The sequence below is a fragment of the Chlamydotis macqueenii genome, chromosome 23 (genome assembly GCF_036417535.1).
Source record: "Chlamydotis macqueenii isolate bChlMac1 chromosome 23, bChlMac1.mat, whole genome shotgun sequence".
Taxonomy (NCBI): domain Eukaryota; kingdom Metazoa; phylum Chordata; class Aves; order Otidiformes; family Otididae; genus Chlamydotis; species Chlamydotis macqueenii.
Genome location: NC_141578.1, coordinates 4,471,549 through 4,490,339, shown reverse-complemented (window position 1 = coordinate 4,490,339; position 18,791 = coordinate 4,471,549). Strand labels below are relative to the sequence as shown.

The 18,791-nt window shown below is 61.3% G+C and overlaps 1 protein-coding gene across 1 annotated transcript; it reads left to right on the top strand.

Annotated features, from left to right (window-relative positions):
* Window positions 1-11,062: 11,062 nt before the first annotated feature.
* RPS10 (ribosomal protein S10) lies at window positions 11,063-17,337 on the top strand. Its single transcript, XM_086765542.1, has 6 exons — window positions 11,063-11,162; window positions 12,265-12,414; window positions 12,872-13,043; window positions 16,164-16,241; window positions 16,635-16,690; window positions 17,249-17,337. Exons 2-6 carry the CDS (start codon window positions 12,265-12,267, stop codon window positions 17,288-17,290), a joined length of 498 nt encoding a protein of 165 aa, XP_086621668.1. The 5' UTR covers window positions 11,063-11,162; the 3' UTR covers window positions 17,291-17,337.
* Window positions 17,338-18,791: the final 1,454 nt, after the last annotated feature.

Sequence of the window (18,791 nt, the reverse complement as noted above, 5' to 3'; positions counted from 1 at the left end):
CCAGCGGCCGAGCCGCGGCGTGGGGAGCCGCCAGCCCCAGCCACGCGCCGCCGCTCGGGCACCCTCGGCCGAGGTGGGGGTCCGCTTTACCCCCCCCTTCCCCAGCCCCATGTTTCCATGAAGCTGCCAAAAAAGAAGCCGCAGAGCGTTTGGCATCGTGTGAGGGTGAAATCTGTTCCAGCTCCTGCCCCCGCGTGCCCTTGGGTTGCTCCCGCAGCAGCCGCCCCCCTGCATCTCCCCATCGACCCGCTCGGCGCTGAGCACTGACACAGCTCATCTCACCCGCCGGGCAGCTTTTGCCGGCGTCGCGGGGCGGGGGGTCTCTCCCCTCCGTGGAGGCCGGGGACACAGCCGCCAACCCTGCGCAGGCAGGAGGCTGCTGCAATGCAGAGGGCTGGTGCTGCCGACGCTGCGGGCACGGGCAGCTGCCCACACTCCCGCAGCCGGCAGCGCTCGCCGGCGGTGCCGTGTCCCCGCGCAGGCAGCGATGGCCCGGTTTTGCCGTCCCCTGTCCCTGGCAGAGGGGCTGCAGAGCTTTGGGCAGGCACCCACGCTGCCCGCCTCCCTCCCATGAGTCCTGAGGGCCTGGGAAGGACAAGGGGGCCAAGCCGGGACCCCCGGGGGTCCAGCCAGACCCCTGGCTCTCCCCATTCTCTTCGCCACCATTAAACCCGCAACCCCTGGTGCAGCGGCCTCGGTGCACGCTGGTGGCTTTGGGGTGTCCCATCCCGGGCTGCGGGGTCCCCAGTGAGGTGCTGGGTGTCAGCCCCAGCCCCGGAGAGGCTGCATCCGGGCGACCGGTTGCCCCGCCTGCAGGTTTTTTGGCTGCCCTGGCCCCCAGCACCCCTGCTGCAGCCAAAAAGCCGCCGATGGGGATGCGACACAGGAAGCAGGCAGCTGCCCGCGTGCGTCCCCCTCTGTTGCAGATGGGCTGAGCGCGGTGGGGACCAGGGGCCAGGAAGGGTTGCCGAGCCCCCCGGTGCGGGTTCTGCTGCAGAGAGCCCTTGGCCAAGGTGGGATGGCGGCGGATGCGCTGCATTGAGGGGAGCGGAGCACGGAGCGAGCTGGCGTCCCCATCCCTATCCCCATCCCCGTCCCTGTCCCCGTCTTGGCCCGGGGCAGGAGGTTCGGAGAGCGCCGGGTACGAGCCCAGGACTGCGAGCGCTAACGGGGCTGGAAGGGGAGCCGACAACTAATTGCTGGGAAAAGCATCCTGGGCAGGGGGAAGCCGAGCTGGCCGCCGCGCTCCATCTGCGGGAAGCACAGCAAGCGGGGAGCTCCCCAACGCCACCCCCCAGCACAGACCAGTGCAACGCACGACGCTTCCCTGATCCCGACACGGGGCCGCAGCCCAGCTCGGCCAACGCCGCCTGAGCCGAGGGCGCCGGGGACCCTTGTTTGCGGAGGACGCGAGCTGGGGACAGGACGGTGGCTCGCCGCGCGCCGCTGCCTTGTAGTTACGCGGGGGCTGCCGGCAGCGAAGCCGCAGCTCCGCAGTTGGAAGGGGCCCAACGGTCTGAGCCGGGTTTATTGCAATTAACACCGACACCGACCTGGCCCATCGGATCCCACCCGTCCACGGGGCCGCGATGTGAAATAGCTGCTGTGTTCTGGCAGCTTTCGTAAGCACACGAGGCTGAGGACGAGCGCGGGTGTTCAGAGGGAAGGAGTCGGGCTGGGGTCCGGGTTTTTGGCTGCAGGGAAGGTCGTTTGCGCTCCCTTGCCTTGGTACAGGGCTGCGGGATGCCACACCAAATGCCACCGCGACGCGACGCAGCTATTGCTGTGTGAAAACCGCTCACGGCGAAGACAAACGGACCAGAAACGGCTGAGGATGCCCAGATCGGTGCCTTGAGCAGAGCCCAACGGCCCCCAAACCCTCCAGGGAGCCTGGCAGCAGCGTCCCATCGCACCGCACCGGCCGCTGGCGGCACCCGGCCTCAGCGCCGCGTCCAGCGCGACGCCCGCGTGCTGCTCCTGCTGCGGCCAAGGATGGGGGCAGCGAGGTGCCCCCGGCACGGCGGCACGTCCTCGGGCAAAGCCGGCGACGCCGACGTGCTCTGCGAGAGGCTTTGCAGCTGGCGGAGCTGCCGGCTGGGTTTGACGCTCGGCTTCGACCCGCTGGGGCGGCTGCGGGGTTTCGCACCGGCGCAGAGCCGATCCACGCAAACCCTCGGGGCCGGGGCGGGGAAAACGCTGCCGTGGGGCCGGTGAGGGTCGCAGCCCGGGGCGTGGGGGGGTGCAGAGGGGTTTGGATGTGGCTGAGCCATCCCACCCCCTCCAAAAGGCGACGTGGACCCCGCGAGGAAGCGGTTTAACGGGTGCTGCTGATTCACGCTGGCAGAGGCTCTGCACCAGGCGCTGGGCAAGGGGGCAGGCGCAGAGCCCAAACCGCCTCCACCGGTGGGGTGGGAGACCCGGGGCAAACAGCTGAACGGGAGGGGATGGCGTTCCCTGTACGGGAATTCCTCCGTCGGATTTGGGCCAGGGCAGCACCGTGGGGCTGGCTTGCACCCGGTGCACGCGGTCGCAGGAGCGGCGCAGCAGCAGCACACGAGGCGGCTGCGAGGGCAGCGGGTCCCCGGAGGTGGCATCCAGGTAACGACGGGAAACTTCTTCTGGGAGCCACTTTTCCGATGAATCCCGTGCGGGATGCACCTGCAGCAGCCGCCTTGCTTCAACCGGAGTCATCTGCATCGACTGGAGGGGTCTGAGTTTTGGGGGGGTCCGGCTGCCACAGGGACTTGCTGGACCTCGCTGGGTCAGGGCTTGGGGGCTCCCCAAAACCACAGGGTGTGCAAAGGAGGTTCAGTGACCCAGGGACGTTACCAGGAGCTATGTGTCCCACACGCAAACGGGGGGACGCCCGCCTCGCTGGCCAGGGTGGGGGCCACGTGCCGTAGGTTGCCATAGCCTTTTTTTTTGAGGGGGGGACACGCGTTTGCGCCAAACCCTGGCAGCAAAGGGCTTTGCCTTTTGCCCGTGCTCAGCAGAAACCTTCACCTTCCTCCTGCGCCCCAAAAAGTTACCCGACTCGGGGTGCAGCACAAAGTCTCCTAGGGATTTTACCAGCCCCACACAAAGATTTCCGGAAAAACGCGTGGCGTTTGCCGCTGACTCGAGGGTTTCCCTCCAGGGGAGCACGCAACCAGGCCCAGGCACGGCGGACGCGGCGGAAACGTGGAGGGACACGGCGGCAGGATTGTCAGCCCCACGCGTGGGCTCGGGCCCGGGGAAGGGAGCCGGGGCTGAGCCCCAGCTCAGAGATTTTCGCCCGGCCTTCCGGCCCCGCAGCATTTTGCAGCCTGCCGCGCGAGCTCGCCACTGTAAATAAAGATGCTCGGAAGCTGGAGCCGGGGTTTTTGGGGTCCCGGGAGAGGGATTTAGGCAAAAATCCAAAAATGAGATTTGCAATTAAAGGGAGCGGCAGCAAACGGTGCTGCTGCTGGTACGGCAGTGCTGTCCCCCCGCTTGGAAACCAGAGCGTCAGGCGCTGGCACCGGGGGGGGGGTCCCGTCCCCTGTAGCTTTGCGGGACGGACGCGGGGCCGGTGGTGACAGGAGGCACGGGGGGCTGCCGGGAGCGGGGCGATGCGGAGGGGCAGCGGGGTTTGAGCTGTCTGGTGGGGGAGGGAGGCTTGGGAGGGGGTAGGAGAGCCTGGGGGTGCAGGGGAGAAGCTGGGGTGACAATGGCAAAAGTGGGGGGTCTCCAGCGGGGAGGAGCACAGTTGGGCAGGGGGACAGCAGTGACACAGGCAGCACAAGTGTGTCCCCCCCTCCCATCCTTTGCAGCTGGGGAAACTGAGGCACAAATGCGGGAGTGCAGCAGCGTCGCCGAGGGGGGATCCCCTACCCGGGCACCCCCTCAGATGCACTGGGGGGGTGAAGGTCATGCCCCCCCGCCTCGGCCTCCCTGGCTCACAGAGGGGACCAGGGGACATGGCGTCCTGCCGGGGGGGGTGCAAACCCACCCCATACCGCCTGCTCCTTGCAGGGCAGCCCCATCCCCGCGACCCTGGCATCCCGCACCCCCATCCCCGCTCCCCCAAAGACACCCTCCCCCCCCCCCCCCGCATCCCCATCCCCGCAGGGGACCCGAGCACCGACCCCCCCCGCTCCCCGGGCAAAGCCCCGCAGGGGCTGGCGCTTACCTGAGCGGGGGGGGGGGGGTGGGGGCGCAGGGATGCGGGGGGCACGGCGGGAGGTGCGGGATGCGCCGGGCTCCGCTCCGCTCCGCTCCGCACCAGCCGTGCAGCAGCGGTGGCGGCGGCGGCGCGCACGGCGGCGGGAGCGCGCCCCTGCCTGCAGCCGCCCGTTGCCATGGCAACGGGGGGATGGAGCCGCTGCCTGCAAAAATCGCAAAAAATCATCCGGGAGGGGGGGGATGGACCCCCCCAACTCTACACTCTTGACCTGCTGCGTCCCAAGTCCTGCCCCTTCCAGCCCCCCGCTGCCGTCCCCACCGCGGCCGCGCCGAGACCCCCGCTCAGGGCACGGACCCCAGGGCGCTCGCCCCCGGTGCCCGGTGGGTGCTGAGCACCCACCAGACGGGGCTACCTCGCTGCACGGGGTGCCACAGCCTGGGGCACGGGGCTGGGGGAGGCGATGGGGTGCCAGGAGCCTGTGGCCGGGGTGCATGTGGGTGTTCCGCCTCAGCGACGCTGCCTCTTGGTGCGGAGCTCCGTGAGGGCCACAAACGGGCTCCTTCCCCCTCCCCCTGTGCTGCTGGGAGGCAATTTGGGGAGGTGAGTGAGGATACCCCGGGGATCCTCATCCTGCTGCCCCTTGGGTCCTGGTCCCTCCTGCACGGGACTGGACAGAGCAAGGCGCTCCCTCCTCGCCTCCCCGGGCGCTCGGCCACCTCCGTGGGCCCCGGGAAGGGGCTGCGGGGAGGGTTTTGGGGCCGAGCCGCAGCTTTTGCAGAAACAAACAGCCCAAAACGCCTTCGGAGAGGCAGCCGGTGCCGCCTCCGTGCCAAATGCGCCAGCTGGGAGCAGGCTGGCGGGAGAAGCAGAAATGGCTGGGCTGGGGATGTGGGGCTGGGGAAGGGGGTGACGGGGGCTGCACCCCACTACGGCTTCTTCGAGGCCGGGGAGCCCGGCAGCTCCCTCCTCACCTCGTCCTAAGCCCCCGGGCTTGTGCCCACGGTCACCGGGCCTTACGGCAGGATGTGGGTCCCGGGGGGGAGCAGGAGGCTGGAGCGCTCCCGCCCCACGGCCGGGGCTGTCGGGGAGCTGGGAGGATGCGGACGGGGGTGGCGACAGGCTCTCCCCTCCTCAGTTTCCTGAATGCGCCCGCGCCTGCATCTCACTCGCAGGTGATGTCAGGGAAATTAAAAGCCGGCAGGAGACGAGCGCTTCCAGCCGAGTAACCGAAGCCGCCTGCAGAAGCTGCGGTAATGAGGCTGCCAGGCCGATGCCGCCGGGATCGAGTTGCCCGGAGAATGCGACCCAGTCCCGGGAGGCTCAGCTGGCCTCCGACGCCGGCTCAGCTTTCCCCGAACGAGCGCCTTCGACTGCTTAATGAAGCACGGTGGGGCTCTCCGTCCTGCTCACCTCCCGGCTCCTTCCATCTCCGCGCCGTCCAAGCATGTCTGCCCACCTCACAGCCAGACAGAAAGGCCCCCAAAATATTTCATTTTTGGGCAACACCGTGCGAGACCCAAGCGGTCGAATGGTCCCTGAACCCAGCACAGAAGTGGGGATGGACTGTTGTTCCCTCAGGTGCTGGCAGGTCTTTGCCCATTGGGGTTTCAGGGCAAGGAACCAGAGGGTGCTGATTAACCGGGTATCATCATCCTTGCATGCAATGAGTTGGCAATTCTCAGCACAGGGTGACTGCAATCACCACCGGGCTGTCCCAGCTGCCTTCTGCCCTGGCAGCATCCATGCTACAGAGGAGCAAAAGCTCCTGGCACCAAGCATTGGGTGACAAATGCCCCCCAAAGTGGGATGAGAAGCGGGACCCAAATGACTTGGGGTGTTCGCAGTGCTAACAGCCCATTGCCACCAGTTTTGTGGCAGACGTGGGCCGTGCAGGGAGCACCCACCCGCATCTCCGTCCCCAGCAGCTCGGGTAGCAGGCAGGAGCTCTGCCTCCACGGCACGAGGCTCCCACAATGAGTGCCAGCCGGTTCCTTCACCAAAAACTCAGCCACCACAAAATTTTCCCTGGCTCTCACCATCCCACCGCTGACTATTTCCTGCGGTAAATAATTTCCCCTCCTGTAAAATGAGTTTCCTCGTGAGAAGCAGCGGCCAGTATTGGCAGGAAATAAGCCTTGATTTATCGGGCCACTTGCCGCTCTGAAATTACGGCTTTTCGAGCACCACGGCAAACCAAGAAGCAGCCCACACCCTGCGCCGCGACCCGGGGGAGGAGAGAAATGCCACCAGCTATCAGCCGCCCTGCCCATCACCCGGCCACGAGCGCCAGCCTTTGCACGAATTAGGGGGGGTTCAAGCACAGCCCGCTCCCGTCTGCCTCCCTGGCAAGGAAAGGAAAAACGTATTTCCTAAATCACGGTTGAGACGCCAGTTACGGTGTTCTCTGCTGAACTGGTTGGTGCTGGGAGCAATGGGAGAGCCCCTGGCCCACCGAGTGCTGCTCGGGGTGGGGGCAGATAGGGGTCCCCGCTCATCCCAGGCCCATCCCCAGCCTCCCGCTGCCCCTTCTCACTCGGTGCCAGGGGCAGAGAGAAGCGTGAGCCGGTGCCCCGGTGCTGGCCCCCGCCGTGGATGCGTCCCTGGTCCCAGGAGCCCTCGCAGGCTTGCGGAGAGAATGCAAGCGCTGAGCTATTTTGCATCTCTAATTAGCAGGGGAGGATAATTGGCCGCTCTGCAGCATTACGCAGAAAGACAGCCATTGTGGAGGGCCCCGGCGCGGAGCAGGTGCTGCCAGAAACCCAGCTCCCACCGAAACAATCCCCTTCTTGTCCGCTCATAACTGCCCCGGGGGCATCCTCCGAGCCTTTCCGGGGAAGGGGCCGGGAACGGAACATAAAGGCTCCATTTTTCCTGGGAAACTGCGCGGAGCTTGGGGCAGGCAGCCCCTCTGCCTCCTTCCCCCCGCCATGCCACGCCAAGGCAGCCGGACTCCGGTTCAGCTCCGCCGGGAAGGTTCCGGCGGGATGCGGCCTCTCGTTCTCCGAGGCTCCTCGGCAGCAGCGTGGCGGGGTCCCGTGTTTGCACAAACACCAGCCGGGCTGGCCGCCCCGCGGGGACAAAGTCCGTCCCTGGGCAGAGCCGCTCGCCGAGGTCTCCTCCTCCTGTCAAGCTGCGCCGGAGGAGCCCAGCTCCATCCCAGCTCCATCCCAGCCTCCCAGCATGGCCAGGGAAACCAGCAAGGTTGGGGATTTCCAGCAAGGGCGATCGCACACAGAGCCAAACCCAGGTTTTGGCTCGCTGCGGGCCGCGGCCGCGGCGCAGACGTGTTTTGCCGGCGCTGATGTTCCCTTCCCGTTCTCGCCCTGCCCCTGCGCACGTCACTGATCGACGCCCGCCAGCCGCCCGCGTTCGCCTTCCTCAATCCTTTCGCAGCTAAACCCAGCTCCCGTCCCACCGCAGCCCCTTCAGCAGCCGCGCGTCCTACGGCAGAGCCGCGGGAGAGGACGGGGCCAGTGCCGCCGCCGAGGGTCGTGGATGGGTGCAGAGCCCGGGGCGGGGGCAGCACCCTCTGCAGTGGCCAAGCCGGCAGCTGACAAATTCCCCCCGATTTTCTCCGGGTTCCTGCAAAGGGAAAGTAAAATCCCAGGAGACGGGAAGGACCCACAGGGCTTTGGCCGGGGTTTCGGGGTCGGGCGTGATGGGAGCCGCAGTGCGGCGCCGCGAAAGGCCGGCCGTGCCGCGGCAGTGGCCTTGCCCCCAGTGTTCGGCCCAGGGATTGGGGTTTGCGGCGCGGGGGCCGAGGGAAGCGGGAGCAGCCCCGGAGGCTGCCGGGGAAGCTCTAATCCGTTTAGCGAAGCGCTTGCTTTGCCGTTTCCAAGGCAGGCGCGCGAGAGCGGCGAAGAGGAGATGCAGGCAGAGGCGGGCAGCGCGGCAGGACGAGGGGGGCGAGGGCAGGCGTCCCGCTCCGGGGGACGAGCCAGGAGATCCTGCTGCGATCATCGCAGCATCCCGGGGGCTGCCCTGTGCGGGAGGGTCCTCCATCCCTGCTCTCCCGGAGAGGAAGGAACGAGGTAATAAAATGGGAGCAAAGCCCCAGGTTGGCACCAGGGAGCCCCAAAATCTCAGCCCTATCGCCCCCTGCGCTCACACCCTGGGGGCAAATATGGGCTGGGGGGGGTGAGCATGGGCCCCTGCCTGCAGATGGGGAGGCAAAGCCCCCTGGTAGAGCCCGGGCTCAGCCTAAGCCGCCTTGCAGAGCCTCAGCTCCCCGCCAGCTGCTTGGGCGTCGCGGTGCCCGGCCGTGCCCCTGCGGCTGACGGGATTAGGGGGTTCCGGGGGGGGGCTCTGTCACCAGCTCGGCCCCCCAAGCACCCGGGAGCTGGGCAGGGACCACCGGCGCAGGCTGAACCCCTTTGACCGCAGGGCTTGGAGTGGGACCCCGTGAGTCTCACCGGCTAGGACGGCACCAAACGCATCCCAGAGAGGCCGCGGTGGGGTGGGGGAGGACAAGCGTGACTGCTGCCAGCCCCCCGCCCGCGGGCTGTCCCGGCTGGGGTCCCAGCCCTCCCTTAAGCATCCTCAGGGGGCTGGAGGGACCCCACCCCTAGAACAGCGGGCAGCTGATGTGCCAGCCCCCAGCCTTGCAGGGCGAGCGTGGTCCCAGGGCATCCCTGGCCCCACGGTCAGTGTGTGGGGCTGGCAACCCCCCCCCAGAAGCCCCCCAGGAGCCCTGGGTGCGGCGGGGGCCTGGGTGGGCTGTGGAGGGGTGGTGGGCACAGTGCACGGAGTGGGGCCGTGCGAGGGCTGGTGTTTGCTGCATCCCACCTGCCCCACGATGCCACGTCTTGTGACCCCCCCCCCTCCCAGAACCACTGACCCCCACCCAGACCCCCGCACAAATCCCTGCCGAGACCCCTGCCCCTCGCTGCCGCTTCACACCAGACCCCAACTCCCGCTGGCAGGGGCGCACGGGACCTGAGCTGCCTTCCCCCCTTGCCAGAGACGCCGGGTGAACCTGAAATTTGGGGAGGGGGGGGGGTGAACCTGAGGAGAATGGCAAGCCCCAGACGGCAGAACCCAGCAGAAGTCTGAAAATCGCTCAAAATGGGTCAGGGCGCTGCTCTGCCGAAGCGGGTTTCGTTTCCCAGCAAGCAACCAACACGGCGGGGGCGCGCACCCGTTAAAAACCCACCGCACAGGGACCACCGGGCAGGACTCGGGGTGACGGCACTGTCACGGCGCGCCGAGCCCCGGCGTCCCGTCTGCCACCTGGGGACACCACCGCCGTCACCGTCACCCGCCGTGTGCCGGCAAGCCTCGCCGCGGCAAGCCCCGGCCAACCCACCGACGCTAACCTCCCGCCTCGCCGGGAGCCCGGTCGGCCCCGAATCCATCCGGGAGCCTCCCGGCGATACCTTTGGGACGCGGGGCCGCTGGCGGAGCGGGGCCGGCTGCCTCTCGCCGGAGTTGGCTCTGTACATCGGCGGGAAGGTCACGGCAGATGGGGAGGAGGGGGGTAAAGATCAGCGCGGAGATTAGGGAGGCATTTTTAGCCAACCAATCCCCGCCGCGGCGTGACGACTCCTTGGCCGCACAAGGTGAACACACGACTGCGGAGACCCATGGGAATAAGCCGGGAGCCCCGCGCGGCTCGGCCGGTGACGGGGACGAGGGGTCCCCAGCCTCCCCCGTGCCCCTCCGTCTGCGTTCGTCCCCTCCTGCTCTTCCGCTTTCGCTGGCGGCCCCCCTTCCCCTCTCCCTATCCCCAGGAGGGTCAGGGGGTGCCGTGTGGCAAAGCCCTCCCAGGTTTGGGGTGTTTGTGGGGGGCAGCAGGGATGTCTCCCCTCTGCTGACCGCAGGACCCTGCTCATGTAGTGTTCAAACCTCAAAAACGGGGCAGGAGCAGCCCTGGTCTTGGGGGGGGACACTGCACAGGGTGACCCTAAGGGGATGCGGCTGCCGTCCCCCCATTGCACCCAGGGCCACCACATCCCCCCCCAGGCCAAGAGCCTGGCTGAAGGGGCTGCAGGTGGCCCCCATCTCCTGGCTGGGCATTTTGGGGCGCAAAGGAGACGGCGTGTGCCTCCAGCGAGCCCTGAGCCCTTTGCTCAGGTGTGTGAGTCCAGGGCGGCACCCGCGGCTCCCCCGGGAACCCCGGACGGGGCGTTACAGCCCGGCTCCAAAGGGCGCTGCCGGCCGGACCGGCTGCCGTGAGGGCCGGGACGCCATGGCGGAGCAGCGGGCACCAGCCACCCCGGGCTCCCCGCCACACTCCTGTGCTCGGGAGCGAGACCCCCTCCCGAAATGGCTGTCGGTGCTCAGCGCGGAGCACGTGGGGGGTTAAGGGGGGAAATCTTGGTCCTGGCACCCCCGTATCACACAGGCACCCCTCAGAGAGGGTCCCATGGCAGGGGACAGCCCGGCCATCGCTTGGGCTCTGTGGGGACGTCACTCGTGACCCAGCACGGACACTGGCCTGGGCTCACCGCCCGCCTGTGGAGCTGGTTCCCCTCCAAAATGGGGTGGGTGGCGTTGGGGTCGGGGCCAGGGCGGGGTGCGGGGTGAAGGGGTGACACGAGTGGGGATGTGGAGGGGGTGACAAAGTGGGGACTGAGGACGTGGAGGGGGGTGCCTGTGGTGGGAACATGGCGGGGCGTGACACGAGTGGGGACATGGAGTGGTATGTCTGTGGTGGGGACATGGAGGAGGTGACAGGAATGTGTTCGTGGAGGGGACGACATGAGTGGGGACGTGGAAGGGATGTCTGCGGTGGGGACATGGAGTGGGTGACACGAGTGGGGACATGGAAGCGATGTCACGAGTGGGGACGTGGGGGGTGTCTGTGGTGGGGACATGGCGGGGGGGCACTGGGACGGACGTGGAGGGGGTCTCGGGACCGCAGTTCCCATCAGGCACCGCAACAGCCACCCCCGTGCCCGGGCTGGCCTCAGGCAGCGCCGCGGCCACCCGCACCGCCAGGGGACCTTCGGGAGGCCGGAAGAGGCCGCGCGGCGCATGCGTCCTCCTTTCCGCTCTTGGGCCCGCCGGTGCCGCCACGGTGAGGCCGCGCTCCGGGCTGGGATCGGCCTCGCATCGGCTCCATCCCGGGGCGGCGGCGTGCGGCCGCTGCTCGGCGGCAGCGGGGAGCCCCGGCCCGGCCTCCCGCGGGGGGGATTTCCGGGACGGAGGGGATCTAGGCCCGAGTTGGCGGGGCGGGGGGGGGGGCGGGGGGGTGCTAGGCCGCGGGGAGCTCCCGTTACCGGGGGGCCAGGCCTCGGGCTGGGGCGGCTGCTCCAGGCTCCCCCCCGGCCGCAGGCACGGCCCGCGGCGGGCGCCCCGCCGAATTCCCAGCGGTGGTACCGGGGCCTTCGCGCCCCGCCCCCCCGAGGTTTCCGCGGAGGCGGTCCGCGACCTGCCGCGGGCTCTGCCCTTGCTGGGGCCGGCGCGGGGCTGCGGCTCCCTGCGTGCTCCCTGCGTGCCGCCGTGCCCGGGGCACCGGGGGGCTCCGCTGGGTGACCCCAGCGGGTCAGGAAGTGTCCCCTCGCTGGGGTGCGGCAGCGCGGCTGGGGTGAGCTGCCCGGCCCCGCTCCCGGCTGCGAGTGCGGGTTCCTCGGCTCCCGAGTTCCGTGTGAGTTGACAGCACCAGCGCGAGTGTCCCCTGAGCTGCGCCTGTGCCCCACCTCTGTCAGCCCTCGTCTCCTGTTTGGAGTGACGTCAGATAGTTTACAGTCCTTCCTACGATAATGATTTGACGTTAGTGAGCCAAAGTTTGGATTGCTCAGTTTTCCTTCCCAGGAAAACAAGGGAGAGGGGTGCTCAGGTGTTGGAATGTAGTTTAAAAAGTTCGTACAGGAGATGATGTTCTGTGGGGGTGTGTTTAGTGTTAGGCTTTTCAAACAGTGTTGTTATTACTTGTGGTAGACTCCTGAATGCACTGGCCCAGATTGCCCAGAGAGGCGGTGGATGCCCCATCCCTGGAAACATTCCAGGCCAGGTTGGCCGGGGCTGTGAGCAACCTGCTCTGGTTGGAGATGTCCCTGCTCCTGGCCGGGGGTTGGGCTGGGTGGGCTTTGAAGGTCCCTTCCAACCCAAACCGTTCTATGACTCTGTGATTTTTAAATCACCGGTATTTCCTATCTGCTACTTAATCTCTTGTTTAGATGTTGATGCCCAAGAAGAACCGAATTGCCATCTACGAACTCCTGTTTAAGGAGGGCGTGATGGTGGCCAAGAAAGATGTCCACATGCCGAAGCACCCCGAGCTGGTCGACAAGAACGTGCCCAATCTCCATGTCATGAAAGCCATGCAGGTACGCAGGGGCTGGCGGCCGGCTGGGCTCTGGGCACGCGAGGTTGTTGTGAACCTGTGAGTAAACATCATCGGCCGTTCTCAAATAAACGTTGTCAGATGGCACCTTGCGTTTGCTGTTTCTTTCCTGTTACAGTTGCTTTCCCATTTTCCTTTTTTTTTTTTTGTGCTTTCCTCTTTGATTTATTGTTCCCCGCAGGCCGTGGATCCCGATCTCTAGCTCTGGTTTGGAAGCTGTGATACCTCTGTGTGTGGCAGCTTTGTATTTTCTCACAGAATGGGAACGGTGCTGTAATTTTAGCCGGCGCATGGGAACTTTTATCCGTTTCTGAATTTTTATTCCACATATATCCCCGCTAAGCTCTTGCGCTCATAAAAACATGTGGCGAGGGTCTCGGTCGGAGATGGTGGGCGACGGTAAGGATGCTGCGTGAAGTAACTGAGAACTCTCTCTCTAGTCTCTGAAATCCCGCGGTTATGTGAAAGAGCAGTTTGCGTGGAGGCATTTCTACTGGTATCTGACCAACGAGGGCATCCAGTACCTGCGTGATTACCTTCACCTCCCCCCTGAGATCGTCCCCGCAACCCTGCGCCGCAGCCGTCCAGAGACCGGCAGACCACGGCCCAAAGGTGAGCGGTGGTTGAGGGGTGGCTGCTGAGTCAGCAGGAGGAAGCAGGGAACGAGGCTGAGCGTGTTCGTGCGGTGGGTACTCAGCTGAACTCAGCTTCCAGAGCAGGCTGATGTGGGTTGCTGTGATTTTTCGGATGTGTAAACGTTAAGAGATTGAGGAGGCACGTGTATGTTTTATTGCTTTTGTGTTTGGTGCTGGTCTGGTGGCCGCTGGCCTACTGAAAAATTGGAGAGGGCTAAAGCAAGCTGTGAGACTGCGAGAGGCGGATTGAGTGTGGGACTTGGCCTTCTCTGGTAACGCAAGTGACTGGAATTCCTGAGAGCTGGCCTGCCGAAACCGCAGGCTGTGGCTCAGGGGTGCTGATTGGTGCCCAGATGCGGCTGAGGTCCGAGACAGAGGGTCTCTGTAGCTGCCAGGGCTTTTCAAAACCTGTTTTTGTTTCTTTGGGAAGAGCCTGCAGCAATCGCCGCGGTTCTGGGCAGTTCACGTGCACTGCTGGTGTAGTCCCCAGGTACAGAGCACCTTGTCTCTGGCCGAGTTTCCCTTAGAGGAATGACCTGGGAGGCTGTTGTGTGAAGGCTGAGCTGGCTGGGGTTGCTGAGAGAGGGAGCAAACCTGGATTCGGGTGAGCAGCCGGGCGCAGGACTCCGAACGCAGAAGCTACGTGTGGGTGCTGGGCGTGCTTCGCGGGGGGGTTCAGCTGCGGTACCTGCGGTCAAGCTGGATGTCCCCGGTTCTGCCTTTACCACGTACGCCTCACATGCCGTTAGGCAAGTAGGATTATTAAAGCTGCCTTCACTTTTTTAAAATGCCTGTGGTACGCTGGGCTTGTAGCTCTGGTTTTTTGTTTTTCTTGGTGGGTTTTTCCTCCTTCACCCCAGAGTGAAGGACGCTGGTCGTGCAAACAGATGTGCTGTGGTGTTGACTTCGGATTGCCCGCAGCCGCCTCTGCGCAGGTGCTGCCCTGCGAAATGTGTTGCAGGCACACTGCCGATGGCTGAAACATGTTTCCAGAAGCCGTTCTTCTCTGGTTGCAAACAGCAATATGAAATAACTTGGAACAGGAAGGATGCTTACATTGCTGGTGTGCATTTCAACATGCTCTGCAAAATGGCTTCTGCTTGATTTTTTCCTGGTTTCTTGTCCAGTAGTAGAGAAGAAACACCTCAGTGCAGAACGTGGATTGTAAAATTGCCTGGAAGATCTTTGGGGAGATAAAAAAACTTCTGGAAACTGCTAGAGAAAGGAGAGAGAAAACTACTGCAGCTGTCGGGGGTAGAACAGCGTTGCCAGGTCTCTAGGAGCAAGAAATGTTTCTTCTCCCTCAAAGCAGGAGGTGGAGGTTCGGTGCCTTGTGTGAAGTGTACCAAGAATAACGTTGTAGGATGTCACCCCGCCCTTGGGGAAGGACTTGCTGTCTGAAAGGGGACTCCTGCGTGACAGAGCTCTTCTGGTAGATGTGAGGAGTCTTCGTGCTTCGGGGCCACGTCGTATCCCGTGCCCGAGCACCAGGCACTGCGCTGGCGGGGGGAGGCTGTGGGTGTGGGTGCTGAGGAGTTGTTTTTTAGCCTAACAAAACTGTACCACCGTCTGCTTCAAAGGAAAGAATTGCATTGAAACCAGAAATAAGATGGTTTCTTTGATCTCGGAGTAGCTTTGGATGTTATCAGATTTATTCTTTAGATGTTGTGTTTATCCGGTGAGCTAAGGAAACTGCGTATCTAATGGGAGGATGGGGAACATCAGCTCCTGGCTAAAACTTGCTCAGGGTTTCTGCGGCGAGGAAGCTTTGCTTTGCAGCATCGCGGGCCTTTTCAGTGCAGCGCCCCTGACCTCGTTCACTCCGCTCCTTGGCGGGGTTGGCTGGTGGCCTGCGGGACTTCTCTTGCCGTGCTGTTTCTCTGTGCGTTACCTGCTTGAGGCTGCAGCAGACTAGGAGTCGCGGGGGTGTGTGTGGTGGTGCAGAATCCACAGTTACGGGTCTTGCTTGACCTCTTGGGGTTTTGGGGCCTTTTCTCGTGTTTCCATGCAGTGCTACCAACTTTGTTAAGTGAGGCTTGGTACAAAAGCTGGAACGGTTAGTCTCAAGCGGATTTTAGACTAGTGTGGGTTTGATTTTATTACTGTGATTTGCAGTTTGTGTCTCTCTTAGGCATGTAACTCAACTGTTAGATCTGTCCATCCTCAATTTCTGAAGTTGGAAAAAAAAAAAAAATCCGTTGGCTAGGGGATGTGCTGTAGTGGCTTAACCTGACAAAGGATGTAGAAGCACTTGGCAGGATAAGTTAAACAATTTGTTTGCACATCACCAGATAGCGTTTCTGTTCATAATAAAAGCATCTATTGTAAGAACTGAGTTTTGTGTGGGGAAACTACTGCCTGTAGTATAAATCAAGCCTGTGGAATGCATGATTTGTTTCTTGCAGCGTGCTTGAGACTGCTAGGACGCTGTGGTGCACCAGGCAGCAGCCGCTCCTAAATGTCTCTTGGCCTGGTGCGGTGGGAGCCTAATTCCATCTTTGCTCAGGGTGAACCCTGTAAGGGTGACGCGGAGGCTGGCAGTTCCACCGCATCTGTTTCTTCCCTGCAAGTGCTGTCTGATACTAATCTGATGCTACACCGATAATCTGCTCTTAGTTTTATTATCTGTTCCATGGTGGAGGATCTGGGATACTGATAGCGCAGCTGTATTCTAGGTTGGGATCAGAAGGTCATGCAATTTGGGACTTAGCAATGAACAGGCTTGTTGGATGTGATGGATTCCCTGCATTTCTGATTTTTTTTTCAAATTATCATTAATTTTTTTGCTCTTATTTGAAGGCCAGAAGAGTGCTGAGATGATGCTGCAAGTCCATTTTGTGCACTGTTTAACTTCAACCCAAGCGCAAGCTGATGCACTTCAGATTTTTACCCTTAAAGTGAAGTTTTTTGTTATATCACATTTTTTGTTCAGGTTTATGTACACTGAACTGTCCCAACGTGCAGTTCTGCTGGTGGATGCAACGCAGTGCTTCACTGGGGGGCTTTTTTTCCACCTTGGGATGCAGGGTCACCCGTGGAACGAGTCGTTTGTGCCCTGGCTAAGCAGCGTATTTGATGTTGCTGTCTTCACTTTCAGGTCTGGAAGGTGAACGCCCCGCGCGTCTCACTCGGGGAGAAGCTGACAGGGATACATACAGACGCAGCGCCGTTCCACGTGAGTGTCCGTCGTGTTGCCGTGTGAATATCAGGCTGACCTTGCTCTTTGTGACGCTTATCTCTGTGGGACAACTGTCTTCAGTGTTGGGCTCCTTGCAAGAAGAAAAGGGGAAAGTTAGACTCTTGGTGTAGCTTAGGCACTTACACAGCAGAGTTCATCCATATCTGCTGATGGTTACTATTATTTTCTTTAATTTTGTCAAGCTGGACTGTCGTGTTTTCTCTGGGGGATTTCAGTAACTCTCTAACAGTCTTACTAATAGCTATTTTACTTTGCTGTATTTAGCCTCAGTTGTAGTCATCTTCGATTGTAAAGCTTTGATTCCACGCAGGAGCACTGTACTTAGGGAACAGATTTTGCGGGTAGTAACTTGTTCCTCTCTTTCCTCAGCCGGCGCTGACAAGAAGGCTGAGGCTGGCGCTGGAGCAGCTACTGAATTCCAGTTTGTAAGTATTTACGTTTGAGATTCGCTTCCTTTATTGAGGCTTTGATTGCAGAGAAACTGGATAGGTGGTTATCTGCACGCTCTTTGGTGTGGTGCTTCTCAGGTGTGCCAGCTGGGTTAGGTTTTTGGCTCCGACTGTGTAAGAGGCTGGCAACTCTTGACCTTTATCCCCGGCTCGCTTGCTGCGTTCCTGTTGGGAGAAATATGTTCTGGCCTCGCTGCTGTGATGGGAAGCCAGTGACACATTTGAGAAGCAAGCTGAGCTCCGTGGAGGAAATGTGTTATTTTATACTTGAGAAACAGAAGAGTTTTAGACATACTCCACAGAGCTGGGATTTTCTTCTTAGTATTGCCCTTCTGGTTAACCTGTGTCAGGTAGCTGGTCTAAAACTGATCAGAGCTGGGCTGTGCTTGGAGCCGGGGGTGCTTATCAAAGTAATAAGTAGTTGAGGAAAGACAGCTAGCTCTTTTCTCATGATGTTTGTTCCTGCTGCTGTGTAATCGCCGCTGTCACTTGCTTCGTACGGTGACTTCTAATGCTCTTCCTTTTCTGTTGCAGAGAGGTGGATTTGGTCGTGGACGTGGTCAGCCTCCTCAGTAGAACTTCCTGCTCATGTTTTGTGTATAATAAAATAGGTGAAAATGCCACCTGGGTTGCATCACCGTGTCTTATTTAAGTGCATAAATCCAGAGCTCACGTAGCAGAGGTGACTCAAATCTTTGGCATGTGTAAAACCAGTAGTGGAGTAACTTGTGATTAGAGAACAGGTTATAGAGAAGGAACTCTGTAGGTTTGGTGGTTACTGATGTAGGGTTTGGCTAGTGTGTGGAGGTGCTTCTTATGGAGGAATGAGGAGCACTGGTTCATGGCAGGGCAGAAGTGCTGCAGGCAGTTTGTCTGCTCTGCCCAGGAAGACGCTAATTTCTAGTAATTCCCAGTAATGCAGTAAGGCTGGGCTGAGAGACAATTCTATTTTGCAGACAGAAAATTCAGCAAGTTCAGCTGTGTCAGCCTGAGGCCCTCTGTGAATTGGACACAAGCAGTACAGGCAGGTGAGCGCTTCCTTTATCCCAGTTCTGAAACCACTGGGCTAATTAACCGTGGCTTAGGAAAGGTGGGTTATGTGACAGCACCTGCTGCCTGCAGCTGAGCAGAGCCGGGGTGGGGAGGCGCAGGCCAGGATCCCTGCAGTGTGCAGCCTACCAGTAGGTGTCACCCGCCCACTAATGATGGGATAATGGTAACTGGGAATGGGTTTCCCTAGCCTGGTAAATGGTATCTTGTTCAGGGCAACCTTGGCATCACAGGAGTGCTAGACACTGACCCAGGGGGAAAGGAGTTCATTCCAGTTCTCGTTTGGGGTGAGGGAAATGGCAGACATGAGATTATTTTAAAAATTTATTTTATTTCTGAGGGAGTTGGAAGAGACTGGGTGTTTCCGATCTTTGTTTAACTGATCCATCTGCTTCCATTCAAGTTCGTAAGTTGTGATTTTGCTAAACCTAATCCAGACTAACCTCAGTCCCAGGTGGCTGGATTTTGCCAGAATGCACTTTACAGCCTTGTTCTTAGTGGGAATGTGCATTAAAGAGGCTTCCCCCCGCCCCCCCCCCCCAACTTTGCTAGTGATATTTTTATACTTCTGAGTTGTCTAGGCCTACTGGGGCTTTTTGTTCAGGTTTCTGCTTATTTTATCTTACAGTGTAATGGTAACGTTTATACTTGCTGCTCTGCATTCATAGTTGTGATTCTGTTCAAGCAGCAGTGTTTTGTTCAGCAAGCCCTTTAGCTTTGTGTGAAATTAAGCAACTATTTCAAGTCGCTTGGAGTACTGAAGCGCGTGGCAATTGGTATGGAGCGCTAAACGTTTTCTAAAAGAACACTGTCTCATTAAAGAGAAGATGCAAATGAGCAAGTAAAAATTGCTTTTCTTTTGGGGTGAAGAACCCCAATCTAAATAGATTCTTCCACCAGGGAAGTATTATCTCCACATTTTTAATCAAATCCTGGTCTCCTAACACACCAGTCTGTCCAGCCTGGGGTGTGGGGTGCAGAGTGGATCCTTCCCCAGGGTGCTGTCCCGTGGGATCCACCCCTGGCA

Bases quoted from the DNA above. Each gene is read 5' to 3' on its own strand.
- RPS10 (XM_086765542.1), top strand. From the start codon at position 12,265: ATGTTGATGCCCAAGAAGAACCGAATTGCCATCTACGAACTCCTGTTT. The intron at 12,415-12,871 runs GTACGCAGGGGC...CTCTCTCTCTAG, and splicing joins ATGTCATGAAAGCCATGCAG to TCTCTGAAATCCCGCGGTTA. The intron at 16,242-16,634 runs GTGAGTGTCCGT...CTCTTTCCTCAG, and splicing joins CAGACGCAGCGCCGTTCCAC to CCGGCGCTGACAAGAAGGCT.